The following is a 22,727-nucleotide window of genomic DNA, read 5'->3' as shown; positions in this document are numbered from 1 at the left end:
CTCCTTATGCACAGGGGCTGAGGCTTGTTGGGAGGTCCGCTGCCTGCGATATGACCCCTGAACAACACCATGCAACATGGTGTTGTTCAGGGGTCATATCACAGGTTCCTGCCAGGTGTCTTGATACACTTTGGTGGTGGTTTTTGACAACCCCTTTCTCACAGAAATGCAACTTTGATACCCCTAATATGTCACCTCCCACCAAACCATCATTGACACGAGGTGATGACCTCTCTGAATCCTGGGTGCTATGGCACATTCTGTGCAATTATCCTGGCATACAATTGTTGGAGTTTATCATCCTCTGCTGCATAAGTTGTGATGTTACGAAATGTTCAGTAGAACGACGATAGGCTTTCACTCCCAGGTCATCAGTTAGTACACATGACATCATTCTCGCAGGATTACAGTAGAGGCATGCTTAATTATTTAAGCATGGTCAACCTGTTCTTTGGCAGTTACGTACATCTTCTGTATCGTTATAACGGTTAATAGTCTGATACACAAACATTCTAATGATCTCAAGTTTTTAACATGTTGAAAATAACAGGTAGCTACATTCCAACCTATTAGAGCTAGATTGTTCTTATAATCTCCCCACTGCATGTTAACTTGTACAGCTAGACAACTCTCTCTACTGATAAATATGTGAATGTTGCTAATGGAAACAGTCTCGCACAATTCTGTGGGCAGCACTGGATTGTGTGGAAGTTGTAACAATATTTATGGCAAGACTAGGTATACCTCATGTCAAGGTCAAAGGCATTCCCAGAAGTTTCATCTACAACTGATGAAATGATAAAAATTCATTAACATGTTCCATTCAGTATCGTGCTAAGTGAACTTATAACTCATTTAATTCAAAAAAGCATGTTATTTTGAATGTCTGTTATTTCCTAATGACATGTAAAGAAATATTATTATTATTGCATTTTGGATAAGTATGACTTTTAGTCATAATAATTATACAACTGCATAGAATAGAATATAACTTGACATCCAACTGATTGAAGGTTGCAGCATAAAATATTTAGTTTTTGGAAGCTCTATATCTTTTACAAATAGGTGATATTATTGCTAGCAACACATCAATGTTATTTTACATTGTGTCATTTTCATGTATTTCATAGGAAGTGAATTTAGCTAATACTGAACATCAAGAAAATGTGATAAATTTTTCTGGACTCTCAGAACAGGGTAAGTAATTATTCTAAATCATGTAGAGCAAAAGCCCTCATCAATAAGCTTTAGATACCCATTTTCCATAAGGAATATTAATGCTCTGTATGCATTGATTTTTAATATATATAATATTTCAGGAATTATAGACACGTTAACACAAGAATAGTTTAATATTTGCCAAATATTTCAGTCTGAAACTAACAGACTATCTTCAGTGGCTACATAGGAACAGATTTTAACAAGGTCTGTTAATTTCAGATTGAAACATTTGGCAAATATTAAAATATTTTTGTGTTGATGTGTCTATAATTCCTAATCATAATGCCACAAGTGTCTCTAAAGAGTAAAATAGAATATTTCATTAATTAATAATGGTAATAAAAACTGCAATAGGGTACATTAGTGGATAATATACATAACTGAATATTATTTATCTGTTATACAGATTTATACCACTGAAAACTTAAACCATCAAATTTTTCCTGGCTTTAAAATTTGACTAGAAAAGATTGTAACTATATTCAAATTTTTTCTTCCTACTCTTCTTTTTCACCCATCCTAGTAAAATACAATATGCATAATTATGTAAAATAATATACAGAATTTCTTTTTTGACATGTGTGAATATGAATAAAATCTTTCAGTTATGTATTACATATAGCATTAAATAATCATATAAATTAGATGTCCATAAAAAATAAAGTTAACAAATGTAAAATGGAAATGATTTTTGGACAACAATTTCAGATTAATGAGCTGTTAGGAGTGAATTTTAAAATGATATTGCATTATATAAGCTTTAGCAATAACGACACTATTTTTGTTTTTTATTTTTAGATATCTTTCAGAAATTAACAGCTCATTTGTTAATGATATTTCATGTTTATTGATAGAGATTTTCAAGAGGAAACTTCCCTGTGGGTTATTTAAATAGACTTTAAAAAGATGTTTAGTGACTTTGGGGTTTGCAGTTTTAATTAATAATTATCAACACGTTAGCAGAAGAAGATTAATTAATATATTGCCAGATATTTCAGTTTGAAAATAACAAACTATCATCATTGGCTTGACTGGAAACAGTCTTTTACAAGGTAGAATAAAAACAATTGATCATTCAAAATTAGAACGAGCCACGTGACATTACATCGCTAATCACGATATCGTTTCCCTGAAGAAATGTAAACATAAGCGTGCAGAATACATTACATGTAAAAGTTCACAATGTCATACAAAAAACTTAATTTATAAAATCATATTAAAATATCATTAGGCAGATGTAGTATCTAGAAGGTATTAAAAAAAAAATTAATGTGTTATTCGGATCCAACTTTCCCATATTTTTGACAAGGATATGCATTCATTTTGGTTCAAGTTACGGCGTTGAGGTAAGGCCTCATCACTCTTTGAATAGGCATTCTAATTTATATCAGCATCTGTGTTGAAGGCGAGTTTTGGACCAGAGAATGTTGTGGTTTGTCTCTATTCTGTGTTGTACCAATCCAGACTTATCAGATTTGTTGTGAAGACTATAAGATTGATGTTCTTGTATTCTTTTTTCTATAGAGCGTCTGGTTTGTCCAAAGTATCACATGGAACTATATTAAATAATCTTCTTGTGCCAACGTGTTGATAATTCTTAATTTCATTGTCACAAGTTTCTCTCAAAAGCAGAATTCTGTTCCTACACGAGAAAAAATTTCAGGTTTAATGTTAATAAGTGCAAAAGTATGAAACTACTGTATTGGGGAAACTATTTTTTGAAGTAGTTAAGATTTCAGATCTGGGAGATGGTTGACAGTGGCCTGAAGTTCAGAGAGCACACATTTCTGATGATGCAAAGATTACACATGCTGCAAGAAGGAGCACCCCAATAAAGCATTTGTCAAACTCATAGACTGTTGTAGTTACATTTGATCATAAAATTTCCATTATATCAACAGGGGATCTACTAGCCTTCATCATCCATCTCGTGACAAACACCATGGAAAGGTTTGTGATGTGGAAAGTGGGGAGGGGAGATAAAGAGATAAGTGAAGGTAGTATCACCATATTGGAATGTTTGGTTATAGGAAAAGAGGCTGGGGGAATGCAGTTTGCTGTGTTGAGTGGATAGATGAAAAATAGGCAATATAATAAAAATGTTAGTCAGGAGGGGATTTTACTGGATTAATATAAAGGGAATATACATAGACTAAGGTTAAGAGAGAAAGAAAGAGAGTGGTGAAATTGTGTCAGGATGTGTGGGGAAGGTTTGAGAAGTACATTTTCACATAGAGAATGGTAGGTGAATGAATGCATTGCTAAAATGTGTTGTGAATTCTTGGAATGTGAATGAGTTTAACGTTTAATATGATAGATATATCTTACTTCATGAGTATCCTATGATGAGTCTATTGACTCCGTGGGGAGGGTTTGTTATAGTAATAATAATTTTAATTGCCATTATTTTCTGCATTTACTGGTAAACAAAATGGTATCACTGTTTTTTCCTTCTATATGTGTGTTTATACTTTGCTATAAATATTGGTACTATGAAACTTATCATATTGAAATGCTGTGTGGCCTCCTATTTCACTGCAGGAAGACCCTGAATTTATTTTTGGGTCCAGACTTTAAATCAATTGCAGGAGATGGAGTTAAGAACCCAAACAACTCCAAATAATTTTAATGTATCCTCCAAACATGGCAAAACTGATCAATTCTCTTATTTCTTATAAATAATAGAATGTTGGGTCTTTGAACAGATTTTGTAGTTCCTCATTATGTCTTTACCCATATAATCAAAAAAAAATCTTTTTTCATTATCTTTCAAGAGTAATTTCTATTATCTTCAAACTGTACCTTCCAACTACCATCAAATTTCTCTCACCTCAATTCTTTCTAACATCAACAGCCAACTCCTACTCTACCTTGAAGACTCATCTAATAAATGACTAACACTATAGATTCCATCACTGACAATCAACAGGAGATCTACTAGCCTTCATCATCCATCTCTTGACAAACACCATGGAAAGATTTGGCAAATCTCAAGTAGTTGCTCTTGATATCTCCAAGGCTTTTATCCAAGTTTGGCACAAAGGTTTATTAAGAAACCTCCCATCATTTGGTCTGTCCCCTGACTTATGCAATTAGGTAGCCAACCTTTTGACCAGGTGCTCACTTTCAGTGATGATAGAAAGCTCTTTATCTTCTTTCTATTACAACTAAAGCTGGGGTTCTACAAGACTCTGTTCTTTTGCCCATCCTCTTCCTTCTATACATAACGATCTACTCCAGCTGACTGCTATCACTTGACAAACTATGCAAAGCACAAACTTTAACCTTTGCTACTTCTGAATCAATGGGGTTTAGATAACATTATCAACTTCAACGCTAGCAGAACACAGCTCTGCATTATTTCCCATGAAAAAGAATCTTCCAATCTTACCCTTGACAATTAATCAAATCTCTGTACAAGATGAAATTCACCTCGGAATATCTCTAACCACAAATCTCACCCTCCCATCCTCTAGCTAACTTCTATATGGAACATTTTCAAAATAAGCACTTAACACAGCATGCTTAACTTTGGCTGTGCTCTGATATATTCCTGATATATACCCTTGAGGGTATATATATATATATATATATCAAGAATTTGATTATGATGATGAAGTAAACTAAAAAACATGGTCAAAATCATGAATGGCATTACCATTTTTATCAGAGATACACATGCAGATATTTGGATGTCTGTGTGTATGTGAATGTGTTTACCTTATAGAAAAATTTCTTTGCCTTATGACACCACTTCCCTCTTATTTTGAAGCCTTATGTAAGAGATCAATGCCTGGTCTCTAGAACAAGGTTTCTAGGTTCATAACCCTTAGCCTATCTATTGTGCACTAATGCAACAATGTGTTTACACCCTTTTGTAGGCAAATTATTATTATTATTTTATTAGATCTCCATGGAGTCCAGAGACTCATCATGGAAGACCCAAAGTAACCATCATATACACAAATCCTATCAGACCTTTCCTTGAATTTATTCACTGTCAGGGATTCTGGCAATCCATTCCTCTCTCCATGCAAAAAAGCCGGTCCGTGCACCCCTACTAACCCCACTCTTACACATATCCATGGATGGCCCCAGTTCTCTATTTGTCATATACTGAAAAATTTCACTTGCATCAATTTTATGAAACCTCTTTAATATCTTAAAAGTTTTTATCATGTCCCCTCTTTTCTGCCTATCAACTGAACTTTGTAACTCGCACACCTTCAACCTATCTTCGTAGGCTGTATTCCACAGACCTTTCACCATCTTGGTCACTTGTCTCTGAATCCTCTCAACTACCTCCTGATTGACAAGAAACCCAGGTGACCAAATCTGTGAGCAGTATTCAAAATGTGGCTGAAATCATACCCTTATAAAGAGGGATAATAACTTTCTTATCTTTACACATGTTAGTGTGTTTTTAAACATCCAAGTAAACCTTTGAGCTATTTTACCAACTTTATGCTTTCTAAACTTTAACTCTTTGTTCACCATTATCCCCAAGTCTCTAGCTCATCAATTTCTTGCAATCAAATACCATCAATATGATACACAATGTGAAAATTTTCAACCCAAAGTGTATAACCTTACATTTTTCAACATTAAATTGACAATTATTATCCTTTGCCCACAGTGCCAGTTTATTTATATCCTGCAGGATATATACATCATCTTTATCAACTATTGCTCTGTCCTCTTTGCATCATCAGCAAACAACTGACAAATTCAACATATCACGAATTTAAAAAAAGTGTTTCAGTCCTGCAGGTAAAAATATAAAAAAAAGAATGCATCTCAGTCATCAGACTGTATATATTTTTCCACATAAGTAAAAATGGTTAAACAATCAGGCAGGCAAGTGAAGGAATTTAAAATATGCCCAGTGACTTTGAGAAAGTAATCAGTAGGAAAGAAAATCACTTAGTAGTTCAATTGGTTAAGCTTTAACTTGTTTTTTTTTAATTAAATTCATCTTATAAAAGTATTGTATATGAAATTAAAAAAAAACAGTAATAAGAAATTTGTTGTAAGTATAGCTTGATTTTATAGTACCAGCTCCAAGTTCAAAGACTGATGCTGATTTAGAAGCTTCATCTAATAGCTTATCTTTTGGTGAAACTTTGCCCTTTTCTACATCTGAAAATATTGGTCAATCCATTTATGAAGAGACTCCAAACTTTTGTAAAATTAAAGGAAAAGGTGATTAAATAGATTTTTTTTATTTTAGGAACTATCTAGTGCATTTAATAAATTATTTGAAATACATTGAATTACTTTTCATTATTGAAATACATTATATTTAGGTATGTATATATATATGACATACATAAGCATATCTGCTCTCCAGCCAAAAGCTGTGGGTTCGAATCCTGCTGTGGGCATGGATGTTTGTGATTGTCTGTGAAAGTACTAGTGGTGATAGGCGACGGTAGATGGGCATTGGTGTTAGATGATGAAGGTTGGTGGAGTGGTGAGAGGAGAAGTTGTAGAGTGGATGCCCTCCCTCAATGAGTCTTTGGATTCCCTGGAGATGTGATGTAATAATAATAATAATAAATATATTATTTATTTTGCATTATGGATTCACATTATAAAATATTGATACAAAACTTAATTATTATTAATTATGACTAATGCTATTATTCTTAATATTATACTTATTCAGTGCTCATAAAAAGCATGTAGCATTACAAATTCCCAAAACATCCCAATAGTGCCATAGCACTATCTGTTAAATTCTGCATTCCGCGTTACATACAGCAGGAAGTTGGAAATTCAATACAGCACCCTGAGTTTACTATCAGATGACATCAAAATCCATACCTTAAAAATTAGTCCTAGAGTAAACTTGTCAGCACACTTATGTTGGAGTGTGTAAATAATTTCTTAATGACAGATGCAAAAGGAAATCACCCTTAGGTTTGATGAAAGAGTGGTGCCTTTCACAGTGTTTGACAGCAAAAAAACTAACTAGATGGGATGACCATCTAGTGCTTCTGTTCAACGTTTTAGTTTTATTTTTGAGAGGAATACTTTAATGTAAACTTTGCCATTGATAGAACTAAAAATATATGTATCGCAGACTCTTTAGTGGGCAATTTTAATGAAATTATGAAACTAGAATGTATGATTAAATATTACACAACATTGTATTCGATGACAAAATTAAAGGATTACAGTATTTAAAATTAAAAACATTAATTTTTAATTTAATTTAATTTCTGAATTTAATTTTATAATCTTTATGAAATTAATTGTCATTTTTATAGGTTGTGCCTTAGAACTATTCTTCCATGGTAAAATTTATTATGTTAAACAGATCTTTTTAGAGTCAATAGACTCATTGTGGAAGAATTTTTCTCTTGTATCATAGACTCATTTACATTAGTGATCTGTTCATCCCCCCCCCCCCCAAGTTCTGGAACTGTCTTCAGAATTTCACTGCATGTACACTAGCCCATGTTTAGTTTGATGAGTCTTATACTTGTTGGTGTCCACTTTATGAAATCAGTAATACATTGTAGGCATCTTTACAACTCTTGTAATGTGTCCCTGAACTTTAGATCTGTTGTCAAAACATCTCCCAAATCTTGAATCTGGAGTGTAATCTTCCTGGTGTACAATTCCCTTTAATACAGTAACAGCATTGCATTACACAGCTGCAATATACATTGCTAAAACTTGCCTTGAAATGGTAATCCTACTTTTCTCAATATTACTTTCACCAATGTAAAATTACAAAGTGTACTGTGGATATTTCTCTTACATCTTCTACAGTGAATAGTTGCCACTATCACCCTTCTATAATTATTCTTCCTTCTTTTATTTAAATTAAGGGGATATTAAATTTCATATTGTTTCAAAACTGAATAAGAAACTCAAAGATCGGAATCAAAGAGTTTCATGCCGAATATAGTAACTATAAAAGTATCGGCAACTACTAGCTTAATCTAAAGCATGTAGTCCAAGTACTTAGTACAAACTAGGGCAACTCATAGCAAAGGTAGGGAAAGTTCTGATCGCTATTCTTAGTATTTCTCATAATGTAAAACCTATCTCCCACCATAATGTATGACATCCACCATGATGTTATACATTATGGTGGGAGGTCACTACCCAGATCGGTTTCGATATTTATTGAGATCTCATCAGTGAGTAGCTAGACCAAAAGAATACTAAGGGTATAGTGAAAAGAACTTAAATACTCTGCTATACGAGTTGTCAAAAAGGTGCACCCATAAATTATTTAAAATAAAGAGCCAATAGGCTTCGCCGAAATGAAGCCTATTGGCTCTTTATTTTAAATAATTCTTCCTTCTGTTTGCCACATGGTAGTCCCTTGTATTTCCTTTGGCCTAATCAATTGCACTTTTTTCTCCCTTACCATACTTATCACTTTTGTGATTTGTATCTTATATTCCACTTGTATCTAGTCATCACCTGTTTTCATATATCTCTTCCTTAATAATTTTTTCCCCATAATGTCTGTCTAATTTCACTGTTCATCAATTCTGCTCCTTTTATTTATCTGCCTGACTCTTGATTATTACTGACCCCTTACTCATAAGCTTGCTATAGAGCTGTCAGTGGTCACTTGATTAGTATTTCACATATATCTCTTTTTTGATCAAAAACTTTCCTTACCTAACCAAGTCAGTAGATCATACCAAACAGTGGTAGTGTTAATACTTCATTCTCAGTTACATTTTCTGGGGCTGTTATGAAATCCAGCACTCTAAAAACTTTGCATTGTTCTATCACATACTAAGATATTAAATTCAGTCCATAATTTAACTTCTCCATAAGATCACCATACTTTATATATACTGTATATATATATATGTACACATACCAACAACTGCATTAAAAATCTTTATACAGATGTACATAAACATCACTTACACAGCATGTATGCAAAATACATGGTCATGTACATCATGACCATGTATTTTGGTCATGATGCGACATGACCAAAATACATCACGTGTTCTGGGCAAGTAACTATTTAAGAATGCTGGTGGTCAGTAGTGTTGATCACAATAAGAAAAACAAAGGATCTTTTGGAATTTAATAACACGCTTGTTGTGGGTGCCCACCTGGCTGGAGCCACAATTTTGAAAACAATAGTTCTGACTACTTTTTCAAAAGGAGAGCTATCCCGGGTGTTTAATCAGTGGAAAAATAATCCACATTGCTGGTCTAAGAAGCATAACTGTAGTACAAAGATAGCCTGTCAGGAATGAGATCACTGTTGCCTGAGAAAGCTTGTACAGACAAACAGAACTTCTTGAGTACAGCAATTGACCAAAGCATCTAATGAAGACTGTTCTTGGCCCATATCTCACTGAACTATGTGCAGGGAATTGAAGAGAATTGGTATTGGTGGTCTCATGCCTATATGTTTCTGTGAAAACTGGAAAGTTCGTCTACAGTGGTGTCAGGAACACTGTGACTGACACTGGAAGACTGGAGAAATATCATGTGGTCTGACAAGTCACGGCACACCTTGTTCTGTCAGAGAGTTTAGCAGGAGCCCCATGAAGCAGTGAACCGAGCTTGTCTTGTCAACACAGCCGAAGGTTCTGGAGGTGATATCATGATGTGGTGCATTTTTTGTTGGTAAGGACGGGTCCCCTGATATTGCTGGAAGCTTGGGTATCCTTCTAGAACATTGTTGCTAATCAAATGCATCCTGCAATGTTGACTTTTTAACCAGCAGGTGATGAATATTTCATGGATGACAATGCTACTGTTCGTCATGCAAGAATTGTTCAGCAAGCATGGCAGCAACTTCCACCATCTTCCTTGGCCACCAAAAAGTCCATTCTGAACCCTATTAAGAATGTATGGGACATGTTAAAAAAACAGATCTGGAAGCAAAGTTTGAAGAATGATCCACATACCGCTTACTAAATTATGACCCCACCCACACACACACAGATGACAACCATCCATTTAGCCAAAGTACTTTCCTGTATTGCTGGCAATACCTCGTCACATAAAAAACTAGCCCATTTTAAGTCCAGTATACAAGACCTCACACTCTGCCACACTGACTTAATGATCAGTTTTGAATGTCTGCTCCTTATTCACAAATGTCCCACTTAAAGACACCTTAGCACTTATCAAAATAGAATTTCCTCCCGATATATCAGCCTTTTTCAGTTCATTTACTATGAACTTGAGCTATTTTGTTTGGTAAGGAAAATTCTACAAGCAAACTGCTCCCTCAAAGATCACTACAACCTCTGGAGTTTGCCAGGTACCCTGCAGTTGCAACCTTTCTTATTATGGACAACTAGGTAGGGCAGCCAACATCTGTATATCAGAGCACTAAGATTACATCTGATTCCACCATGATGGCTGCTCAGGACTGGCAGACCATGCACTGGATACCTGTCACAGGATCGTTGGAATAAAAGCCATCTTACTCCACCAAAGCAAATTCAGTTCAAGAGATTTGTCCTCAAATCAGCTGCAGCTCTCACAAACTATCCCAACCTAAACAAATATGGTTGTATCAGATTCCCCCCCCCCTCATATGGGAAACGATATTACATGATGTTTAGAGCAAATTGCAAATATAAAAAAAAAATATTTTCTGTTCTTACTCTATGATGTTAAAGAAATCTCATTGCAGTAATACTTTGTAATATAATATCCAGATGACATTTGAACCTATCTAGGCTACATCTACCAAAAGGCTCCCTGCTTATGGTTTTCGAAATTTTATTAACATCTTCTACTTTGGTAAAACTGGCTGCTTGTTTGGAATATATGGAAAATGACACCATGGTGTCATCTACATCTGTAGATGTGAAAAGTCAGATCTCAGGCTATTGCTCTGGACAAGTCTCATTGACATCAGCTCAGACTGAGCCATTATGCTGTTCTATAATGACAAAAATTTGAATGTCTATTCTTTGAAGCATTTCTAGTGAAAAGAAACTATAGACTGCTTTACATGCAATAATGCCCTCAATTTAAGCTCTCTAGTCATCCACTCAGGAGACCTGGCAAAATGAAGAACATGATAATAGATGAGTAGGTGATGTTCATTGCCAAATAAGAAACTGAAGTTTTAAAAAAAGAAAACAGTTGAGTTTTAGAGCAGGGTTTATGCATTTATCTAATCTTGCATATCCACAGTATAATAATATTTTACTGATTCACATTTTTATGTGCAGGATTCACATAATACAGTACTTGACTAGAATAAAATGCATTAATACCTACAGTACAACATGCAGTGCATACCAGTATTATCAACAGTAGCTGGGCAGTTGGAATTCAGAACAAATTTTATATGAATGTACTTACTATCATTCCTGTCTCATGTATAGTTTCTCATTTCTGTGATGCTCCATGATGATGATGACAAGCAGCCAATGAATATTAACCAAATAAAATGGCCAATAAATACATACAAACTTTTTGAAATCAGTTTTTGGTTGTATACTTAGATTGTCCCCTCTGAAACATTCTCCCACTTGTCCTGGTATAAAAAATGACATTGATAAATCTTCACTTGAAGAAAAGCTTGAAATAGCCACTAACTCATTGCAGAAAAGTGTGCATTTTTCCTTTTGTAAATCAAACAAAATTAGCAATAAAGACATGTAGCTCACAGATGTAATCTCTTGATAACATACCTTACTAGCTGTCTTAATTTTTACACTTAGCAGCTTAACCTAAACAATGTTTTTTTCCTGAAAATGAAAAGCAGATTTGCACATAATGTTTCCCATTTTAATTTCATTCAAAAAAGTATAAATTTCATAATACAACATAACTTCCCCAAACTTAAAATGCAATGACTGATAGCAGTTACATTCAAAAGTGTAACTTTGTCCTTTGGTTTATATCAACTTAATTTATAGGATCAATTTACTCATATATTTCGCATTATTAGTTTATTTCACATTTCAAAAACAGTATTAATATTAATTTTGTGAAACTGATTTTTTTTTAATTTTTACAGATATTTCATGCAGTGAGCTAGCAACACCAGTCCCTTCAACCACTGAAATTAGAATTCCAACATCACCAAAAACACTTGGAGAAACTGTAGAATTAACTACCTCCAAAGAACATGGAGAAGGAGAGTCATATGAAGAGTTAGAAAAGAGTATACAAGAAGAACATGCGCAATTAAAGATTGAAAGTTTTGTAAGATCTATAAAACGTTTTCGTTACTTTAGCCACTGTGGTCCATCAGAATCAATTTTTGGAAGTCTACCTCGATTGTCCACTCTGAAGCATTCTTCCTCTTGCCCTGATATAAAGAATGCTACTGATAAATATTCACCTGAAGAAAAGCCTGAAACAGCTGCTGACTCATTGGAGAAAAGTGGACATGAAGAAAGAATGACCAATATTGCATCTACAGTTGCAGGCATAATAACTCCATCATACTTTACTGATCCTAAATCATGCATGACTCAAAGTGGTTGGTTTCAAGCTAATGAAGATGCTGTTTTGCTGCAAAATGGCAATCGTACTGCAGCTCATTTCACAGAAACTCCAAGTTTTAGTACGTTATCTCCTTTAGAGCTGCTTGATCGTCACCTACATCTTGGTAATGAAATATATGTAAATCAGTTGAATTCCATACCTCTAACAAGCACTGTAAATACTGATTGGACACATTTTGGAGGTATGAATTTGTGTGATAATAATAATATGATTTTAGAATTTCAGTTAAAATAATAATAATTTGTCGTTTCCTCATGTATATACTATGTGATGGAAATTACTGTCAGTAGCAAAACAATATAGTTTTTAAACTAACAGAGACTAAATCATAAAATTTTCATTTATTGATGCAGGAACTCAATAAATTTTAATGGCTTTTACTAAATCTTACATGTGTATCCAAGGTAGCCCAATGAATATCAAGACAGGACATGCTCTTCCAATCTATCTGGAACAGCTCACTCTGGAAGGGTGTCATTGGATAGATATTATGATAGGGTTCTGTCCTACTGAAAGAGGCATGCTGAAATTCAACAAAGTGAAAGACAGCATCATTACTGAGGGCCATGTAGTCAAGAAGAGCATTGTTATCTAAAATAGACATTGTCAGTCTATGACAAAGGAAAGGAGGAAGTGTCATCTACAGTCTTAGTAAAAACTTTGTGTGTGCATATGCATTATCATCTATATGCAGTAAAATTTACAGGGTGAATATATTTGCCTTCTAACATCTGCATATAAAAACCTTATAAGCCTTAAGCAGGCATAGTCTTTTGTTCTCAGCAATACAGGTCAAGCCCATTGGGGAGCAGTTTGTAAAAGACCCAGTGAATGAATTCATGAGATCTTTGTTGAAGAGCTTTCCATATTGCTTGAAGTTAATCTGTATCCACCACTAGGTTATGGATAGGTTAGTTTTGCTTTTTTCTTTTATTCCTCTGTGCTACAGTGTTCATGTAGATCCGGTCCAAATTCTTGCATGTTTCAATTATACAGTAATTGAAAACTTGAATTTAGCAAACTGAAAACAGTACTGTACTTACTGTTTCTTCTGCACTGTGTGTGTCATTATTTTAACATGTACTAACACAGGTACAATACAGTATGAATTGGATGAGTTGTTTGCTTTGTCACTAAAATTTGAGTTTCTGCCTTTCTGGATAGAAACTCTGTGATTCTGTTAGTGTAAATTTATGCAACTCGTTATCTTATTGCTGATAGTAATTCTGTCTGATGCTACTATTAAAATACAAAAAACTTCACAATATAAAAATTTCACATTATTGTATTACTATTGTTGTTATGTTAATTTTTTACAGTATTATATATATATATATATATTTTTTTTTTTTGTCATGTTGTACCATCATTTTTTTATTTTGATATTGAATTAAATTAAATTAAATTGAACAAAATTGAATATTTTGATATTTGAATTAAATATAGAAATAGACAACAGAATCAGCAAAGCTGGTATGGTGGGAAGTCAATTGAATAAATTCATATGGAATAAGAGAGAAATTAATCGGAACACTAAATTAGCTGTATACAAGACAGTGTTCAAACCAGTTTTAACTTATGGATCTGAGAGCTGGGTCAGAAGTAAAACACTTGACCAAAGACTAGAGACCGCAGATATGAGAGTCCTGAGAAAGATTAGAGGCGTGAACAGATGGCATCAATGGCAATATCATATTAAAAATGAGGATATTAGGAAAGAACTTGACATTGTCAGCATCCAGGAATGTGTTAGCAGAGCTAATCTCAGGTAGTATGGTCACTTAAATAGAATGGGAGAGGAAAGATTAGCAAAACAAGTGTTCTCTGCCAGGTTGGCAGCAAGACGACCCAGAGGAAGACCAAGATATAGGTGGATTGATACGGTACAAAGTGCCTTAGACGATAGAAATATAAGATCTGATAATGTTTGAGTCTTGACAAGTAACAGACTGATTTGGAGGAAAATTGTAGATAGGAAGTTAGTAATGATGTAATTTTTTCATGTAGTACTGTCATATCTTGTACACCCCTTGAGGGTACAAGGCAGGAATTTGATGATGATGATGATGATATATATATATATATATATTCACATTTACTAATGCAGTTGTATGCTGAGTGTTACTGCAACTATCATGATGTGGTTTAGCATTAGTCATAAAAAGGAGACTTAAATGTTTATAACTAGTAAACTTGTTTACTATATGTCATAATCCTTGGGGATTTATATAGAAATAACATTGCATGTATATTATTTAATGTTTATAGTAGTCTTCTTATGCCATGTACTATCAATATGCAATGGCATGTCACCTACATCTTGGTCTAATTAATTGATAATTAATGGACATTCACATTAGTAGTGAGTTTTTTAGAACAGTTGTCAATGAATAAATTTATATTTATTTTAACAGCTTTTTGTATAGTGGTTGGTTAGGATGTTTCAAATTTGTACCTAATAATGACTTTAAAATCAGCATGTTGTGAATTCCAAAGAATGAAGCTCAAATATAAAAAAATTAAAATATTTCCTGTAAACATAGAAATATATACAATAGATACATTGAAGAATTACAAGTATCTTTATCTTATCTCTCTAAAGAGATCTGACAATATTTCTATATAGAATTACAATTAGTAAATTGGAATATTTTGTATAACTCTTAAATTCGAATTAAATACAAAGGACAACTATATGGCCATTCTAGAATTTCATAATATGAGCTCAAAGAAAACATGATCTATCACTCCCTGATTCTCTCAAGTTAAATTCATTTCTGAGGAATGACATTAAATAATATTCCAAACAAATTGAACATAACATTCTGCTAAACTAGCTGAATGTTACCTTTCATTTGACATTTGATGATGTTTAGTAGTTTCACTTGACAATATATGAATTTCCTGTCATATAAAATGAATATGTAAGACTGACTTTAGTTGCTGGAGATGGGCACATGAGTTCCATCCACTGAAGTTATAGTGGAAATGTTTAATGAATGTGTCAGTGTATTTCAAATAAAGTGTCTCATTGTTTTTATTCATTCATTCATTGTCTTATCTCTCAAATTCCTTAGAATACAATAAAAGTTAAAGATCCCACTTGACTAATATACTTGCAAGTAAGCAAGTTTCCTTAACATATCTTTCCTTCATTTTGCCGAAGTATTCATGAAGAATAATTTCTCAGATAATAGAAATTTTTACAGTAATTCTTGAAATCCCTACTAAAGCTTTCTCCTCTCTTTGTTTTTAAAGTCTTCATCTCTAGGTCATCATCATCAATAGTTATTTGTTTCTTCAAATAACTATTGATGATGATGTCTATTTAAATCTTCCTGAAGGGATTCAATATCAGCAGTGCTACTTATAATTGTTCCCAACTTTGCATCATCAGCAAATAACTGAAGATCCCCCAGTCAGTCCACATGATATATCGTTACAAACAAGTTAAACTGCAGGGTCTCAAGAACAGACTCTGGGGCACACCACTGGTTACCCTTCTTTTTTGAGACATTGCTCCATCATACACAACTTGCTGATGTCGTTCAGAAAGCCAATCCCTGATCCATCTAACCAATATACTGTCTATTCCCATCTCCTGCAGCTTGTACACCAACTTATCAACACCATCATGTGGTAATCTATCAAACACTTTTGCAAAGTCTAAGAATATCATCGTATATGATTTTCCCTTATCTAACACTTGTCACCTTATCATAAATGCAAGTAAATTACTGAAACAGGACCTACCCTTTACAAATCCATGCTGACCTTCATATAGAATGCCATGTCCATCAACCCAATTCTGTATTCCATTCCTTATCAATCTCTCCAACACCTTGACCACAACTGCAGTTATACAGACTGACCTATAGTTGGAGACTTCTGTCTTAGAACCATGCTTGTGGAGTAGTACTATTTTGCCCTCTTTCCACTCCTTAGGAACCCTACCCACTGCAAGACTTTCATTAAATAACCTGGTCAAGGGCATAACCAACTGTGGTGTACATTCTCAAGCATATGTGGAGATATGTCATCCATTCCTACAGCCTTATTCACATCTAACCCAACCAACATCTGATTGATACACCTGTTTCTTTCACTTCCAACTCTCCTAATACTTGCCTCTCTTCTATATATTATTATCATCATCATTGTGTGATACCTTCACAGAATCTGAGAACTCATTGCCAAAAGCCACTCTACACTACACTAAATAATTTCAAGTTTTCTATTGTTTTTTCTTTTTGATTATGCCTACTACTGTTCCATTTTTTCCAGAAATTTGTACAGTTTTTTTGAGGATTTTGGACAAAATCCTCAAAAAAACTGTACATACAACCTATTAATGATAATATGTTTCTCCATAGTTATTTCTATCCAAATAACAACACATTTTGGATTGTTATTCTCCTGATTAATAGCACTTGGTCAGATATCAAGAGAACATTCATTCCTAGATCAGTGATAGTTGTAGAAAATTGGATAAAGGATCAAATAAGAATATAGTTTCTTGGTCATTTTAATTTAAACATCCATTCCTGTATCAAAAGCATCTCAGAACACATCTCAAATATTCTAAAAAAAATTATTTCCTAAAGGCTTTATCCTTCCTTCCACTAAAGATAAAACTTCTTCTCTTAGCACAAAATATGAGAGAACACAGGAACAAGGATCTGATAAATTCAGTGTGCTAAAACTCCATGTTTTGCGAGACCAGATATTTCTGACCTGAGAAATATAGTCTTGCAGAACAGGGAGTTTCTAGAGGATTCTTTGGAACAGTATATAAAAATCCTTCATAAAAGCTCTATAAATTTAAGAACCTCCTCAAAGATTGATATGAAGCTCTCTGTAATTAACCTAATTTGAGTTAAAGTGATGGTTTAAAAATTTGAAAAAAAATTTGGGAAATGGGGATCTTGAATGGTTACAGTTGATCTATTGAATATTTTTATAATATATACTGTTCGTATGCAAATATTATAATTCTCTATAGATTATTATTATTATATATACATACCCTTCCATTGAGTCCTTAACTCATTATGGGAGGTCTATTTTAAAAAAAAATTAACAGTTATTAATACCTGTTATTCACTGATAAAGCACACACAGCTGACTCTGGCAATCTATTCCATTCATTTGCCACTCTCCAAGTAACAACTCTAGTTCTCACTGCCTTGCTAACCACACTTTTACTCAATTTACATGGATGACCTTCAACACTATTCATGTACTGAAATATTTCATCCACATCAATCCTGTAAACCCCCCCCCTCCCAAGCAACTCATATGTCTCTATCCTATCTTCCCTTATCTGCCAATCAACCAGCTTCTGCCACCATATTAGTTACTCATCTCTGAATCCATTCCATCTCATCCACATATCCAAGAAATCCAGGTGGCCAAGTTTGTGTGCAATAATCCAGATGTGGCCTTATAAAGAGGAATAATAACCTTCTTATCTCTGCATGGGAGGGTGTTTCTCAGTAACCAGGTAATCCTATGAGCCGTTTTAGCTACTTATGCAATATGCCCTCTAAATATCAACTCCCTAGCCACCAACACCTCCAAAAAATCTTTTGCTTTGCCACATTAAATTGGCATCCATTCTCCTTTCCGTACTGCCAGTCTATTTAAATCATCCTGTAAAATATCATCATCATTTTTGTTGACTATTCCTCTACCTAATTTTGCATCATCTGCAAACAACTGAATATTTCCCTTCAGATTATTTCCTGTATCATTAATGAACAAATTAAACAGTAGTGGTCCAAGTACAGAGGTCTGTGGCATGCCACTAGTCACAAGCTTTCTATAGAACTGTGCACCTGCATAAACTACTGTGTGATGTCTCTCCATCAACCACTCTCTCTTATCCACAAGACCAGCTTCATATCCATACTCATTTGATGTAACTTATCTATCAGGATTCCATGTGTATTCTATCAAACACCTTTGTGAAGTCTAGCAGTATGACTCTGTATCCATTACCTTTATCCAACTTGGATGTCACCTTATTATAGAAGGTAAGTAAATTACTGAAGTATGACCTACCTTTCACAAAGCCATGCCTCCCCTCCATACAATAACTCATTCCTGTCCACCCAGTCCTGAATTCTGTCTTTAATCAACTTCTCCAATACTTTGATCACCACTCTGGAAATACTAATCGGTCGGTAATTAGCTACTTCTGTCTTGGAACCACCTTTATGCAATGGAACTATTTTTACTTCTTTCCATTCTCTTGGGACTCTGCATGAGCTGAGACTCAGATTAAACAATCTAGTCAAAGGATTACTAATTCTCTAGCACATTCTAGTAATTCATGAGCCAATTTCTTGTCAAATCCCATAGCTGTATTGACATCCAGATATGGACAAAAGGGTAGGGTTGTAGTTTTAATATCAATAAGTGCAAGGTATTGCATTTTGGAGTGCAGAAATATAAGGCTATGTACTATATTGATGGTGCCATACTGCAGGAAGTAGATCAGATTAGATATTTGGGAGTGATGTTGACAGTAGACTGAAGTTTAGAGGGCATATTGCTAGGGTTGCAAAGGTTGCACATTGTAATGCTGCTATGATAAGAAGTACTCCAACATGCAAGGATAAGGAAGTGGTTATGCCACTGTATAAGGCACTGGTCAGACCACACTTGGACTATTGTGCTCAGATCTGGTCATCTGGTTTTCAATGTGATGTGGAGACATTGGAGAGGATCCATAGACGAGTGACTAAGACAATATCAGTAGTTTGGAATACTAGCTATGGAGAGAAGTTGAAGAGATGTGGATTTCAGAGTTTGGTGGATAGGAGGAAGAGAGGTGATATGATAGAGATGTTTAAGTTCATGAGAGGATTTTATCAGATTAATCTAGAGGGGATTATTATTATTATTATTATTATTTGACACCTCCAGAGAGTCCATAGACTCATCGAGGGAGGGTACCTTCTCTACAACTGTCTCCACCAACTGACCACAACTACATCAATCTACCACCAACCACCACTAGCATTTCCACAGACAATCACAAACATCCATGCCCACGGCTGGATTCGAACCTGCAGCCTTTTGGCTGGAGAGCGGATACGCTGACCACTCGGCCAGCCAGGGTGGCAAAAAGAGTAGAAGGCGAGAGGAGAAGAAGTAAGTCATCCTAGAAGTTATGTAAAAGTGTGGTGAAGAAGGGTGTGAGGAGTAGATTTTTTACATGGAGAATTGTCAGTGAATGGAATGCATTGCCAGAATGTGTTGTTAATGAAAGGAGTGTTAAGGACTAAGATTCTATATGATAAATATATTGTCAGTTGAATCGACCTCTCACGATGAGTATGTCAACTCCATGGAGGGTGTAATAATAATAATTTAAGATCTTATGTACCTTGACTCTCTTTATCCTTAATTCCACATTAATCCCTGATATATATGTTACTGTAAAATCATGACCTGGATAATACTCGCTTGCAAAATGATTATTCAATAATTCAAATAGTTTGTCTGCTGCCGTCACTTCCATACTATCTGTGTTCTTCAAAATCATTCTGCTGTGGTCTATATATATACACACACACATGCACTATGGTGTATATGTATTTTCACATATAACTTTATATATTTTTTTAAATTTTTATTATTATTTATAAGTACACCTTTACATTCCATTGCCTGTTGACCGGATTTAAATTATTCCATAATGATACATTTAAAAAAAAAAAAATTTAACATGTAAAGAAAATTAGAATTTATTTACAATTCCTATATATTTCACTCTCTGTAACAAATAAATTGTTCCATGGCTTTCCAGTGCTATATAATTGCTGGTTCAAAGTGGTAAAAAGAATGTACATCATAATGTTCATCTGTTTTCCATCTTGCTATAATGGATTATTCTATAATGGATGTTTGTTGTATGTTCAGTGATGATGATGTGATGAAATACCCATCACCAAATATAAGTGGTTTTGTATTAAATACTTCATTTTTTCTTCACTCCATTATGTTTATTTTAATTACATTAGTATTAATAAGGGAAAAAAGCTTTTTGTACTGTACAAAAGATAAATATCTCCATTTCACACTCTTTTCACTTTCTTGCGAAAAATCTTATTTTGGTGAGATAGCATATTGATGCAACATGTATTACATCTTGGATTTAAAAAAAAAAAAAAAAAGTGCAACTCAAGGCTGGAAATTCAGGTATAGAGTGAAGCAAATAAGCTTGACAAATATGTTTGCCTACTTTTAATTTTATTAAAAGTTATTTATAAAAAATAACATTCTGAGCAAATTATTTTTTTTACCTTAACTGTAAGAAAACAGAAGAATGTGTGTAATATAAAGGGCCATTCTAGTAATAAAAATTAATATAACAAAGTTTTTTTTTTTAAAAAAATCAATGTTGTTTTTATAGTTCTTCCTATTCTTATTATAGGAATGTTTTGTTTCTCACAATGATACAATCACTACTCAGTTGATGAGCCTCCTATTGACTTATTGGAACATATCATTAAAATGGGGAGAGGAGTCTTGGTCAAGCATTTTTTTTTCATGGCAAGTAGAATTTTGCATCATTTGTTGAGCCCTGGAGTTAAGTGATAATTTGCATAGAAGCAAATTCTATTATGAAAGTTGCTTGAAGCTTCAGGTGATGTCCCATTAGGAACATGCTTATTTTTATTTAAAAGAAAAAAAAATATGCCAGTCCTAAATTTTCAGAGAGCTCCTTTTGTAAAATTAAAAAAAGAAAAGACTGCAGTACAGCAGCCAGTCTTTATATACAGAGTTATGCAAAATGAAGGCATACATTGTACTTGTTTATGAATTCTTTTATTTCCAGTAATACAAACATGAGTTATATGTCACCTGACAGAAAACCGTCAGATGTTCAGGCACTCTATGTACCTCCTGTAATACAACGTACATCAAAACAATAGTCCATTTCTTGCCACACCCTTTGTAAGTGATTGACAGTTATTGAATTCACTGCTGCTACAGTTCGATGTTGAAGTTCTTGCGATGTGGTGGATGTGATGGCACGTAAATGCTATCTTTAATGAATCCCAAAGATAAAAATCGCAAGGGACCTGGGTGACCACTCGCACAGCACAAGATCATCTGATCTTCTTTGACCCATCCAGCAGCTAGGAAGAATTGCACCGAGATAATTACAGACATTACAGTGAAAGTGAAGCAGTGCCCCACCTTGCATGAAATTGAAGTCAGCAGAGTCATCTTCAAGTTGAGGGAACAACCAGATTTGTAACATACCAAGGTATAACATCCCAGTTACTGTTGTCTCAGCAAAGATAAAAGGCTCATAAATTTTCCTGCGAGAAATGGCACCAAACACATTCTCTCTTGGTGAGTTTCTTTCATATTCAATGTTTGCACATGGATGTTCTATTCCCCCATATTCTTGTATGATGATTCACTTCACCACTTAAGTAAAAAAGTTGATTCATCAGGAAAAATTAGTCAAACTGTAAAGGCATCATCCTCCATGTCATCCAATATTTTTATGCAAAAGTCTTACTTTTTTTTTTTCTTGGTCCTCAGGGTGTAGTGCCTGTATTAATTGCAACTTGTAGCCTTTCATATGCAATTGTTTCCTGAGAACATACCATACCAATGTTTGAGGAATTTCTAATTCCTTGCTTGCTTATCGTGTGGATTTTCTTGGGCTGCATACAAATGTTTGTCGAATTCTTTCAACATTAACTTCAAAAACGTGGACGACATGTAATTTTTCCTTTGCAGATGCAATCCTCTTCTTGAAAATTTTTATGCCATAAGTTCTGTTTACGATGAGATTTCTGTTAATTTTTTTCTTAAATTGAGTGCAGAATGTACATTGAACCGTAATTATGGCATTACACTTTGCAAATTTGATAACATAAAACACTTTTGCAGAGACGCCATTTTTGTTAACTCTTCAAGCAAACAACTGAAGGATCTTTTTGTTTAGAGTGCTTACAACACTCTAGTAACAAGAGCCTACTAGAATGTGGGGAAAAAGT

The 22,727-nt window shown here is 34.1% G+C and overlaps 1 protein-coding gene across 1 annotated transcript in view; it reads left to right on the top strand.

Moving 5' to 3' along the window:
• Window positions 1-22,727, top strand: part of Tsc1 (tuberous sclerosis 1 protein hamartin) — a 315,684-nt gene that overhangs the window by 219,009 nt on the left and 73,948 nt on the right. The window contains exons 12-14 of the mRNA XM_090401542.1: window positions 1,131-1,197; window positions 6,274-6,423; window positions 12,206-12,880. Of these exons, the coding sequence (XP_090257668.1) occupies window positions 1,131-1,197; window positions 6,274-6,423; window positions 12,206-12,880 (892 nt within the window). The remainder of the gene's footprint in view (window positions 1-1,130; window positions 1,198-6,273; window positions 6,424-12,205; window positions 12,881-22,727) is intronic.

The sequence above is a fragment of the Typopeltis vanoorti genome, chromosome 12, assembly GCF_054136105.1.
Source record: "Typopeltis vanoorti isolate ZY-2024b chromosome 12, IOZ_Tvanoo_1.0, whole genome shotgun sequence".
Taxonomy (NCBI): domain Eukaryota; kingdom Metazoa; phylum Arthropoda; class Arachnida; order Uropygi; family Thelyphonidae; genus Typopeltis; species Typopeltis vanoorti.
The sequence above is the reverse complement of the archived record's forward strand: the minus strand, read 5'-3'. Positions and strand labels throughout refer to the sequence as shown.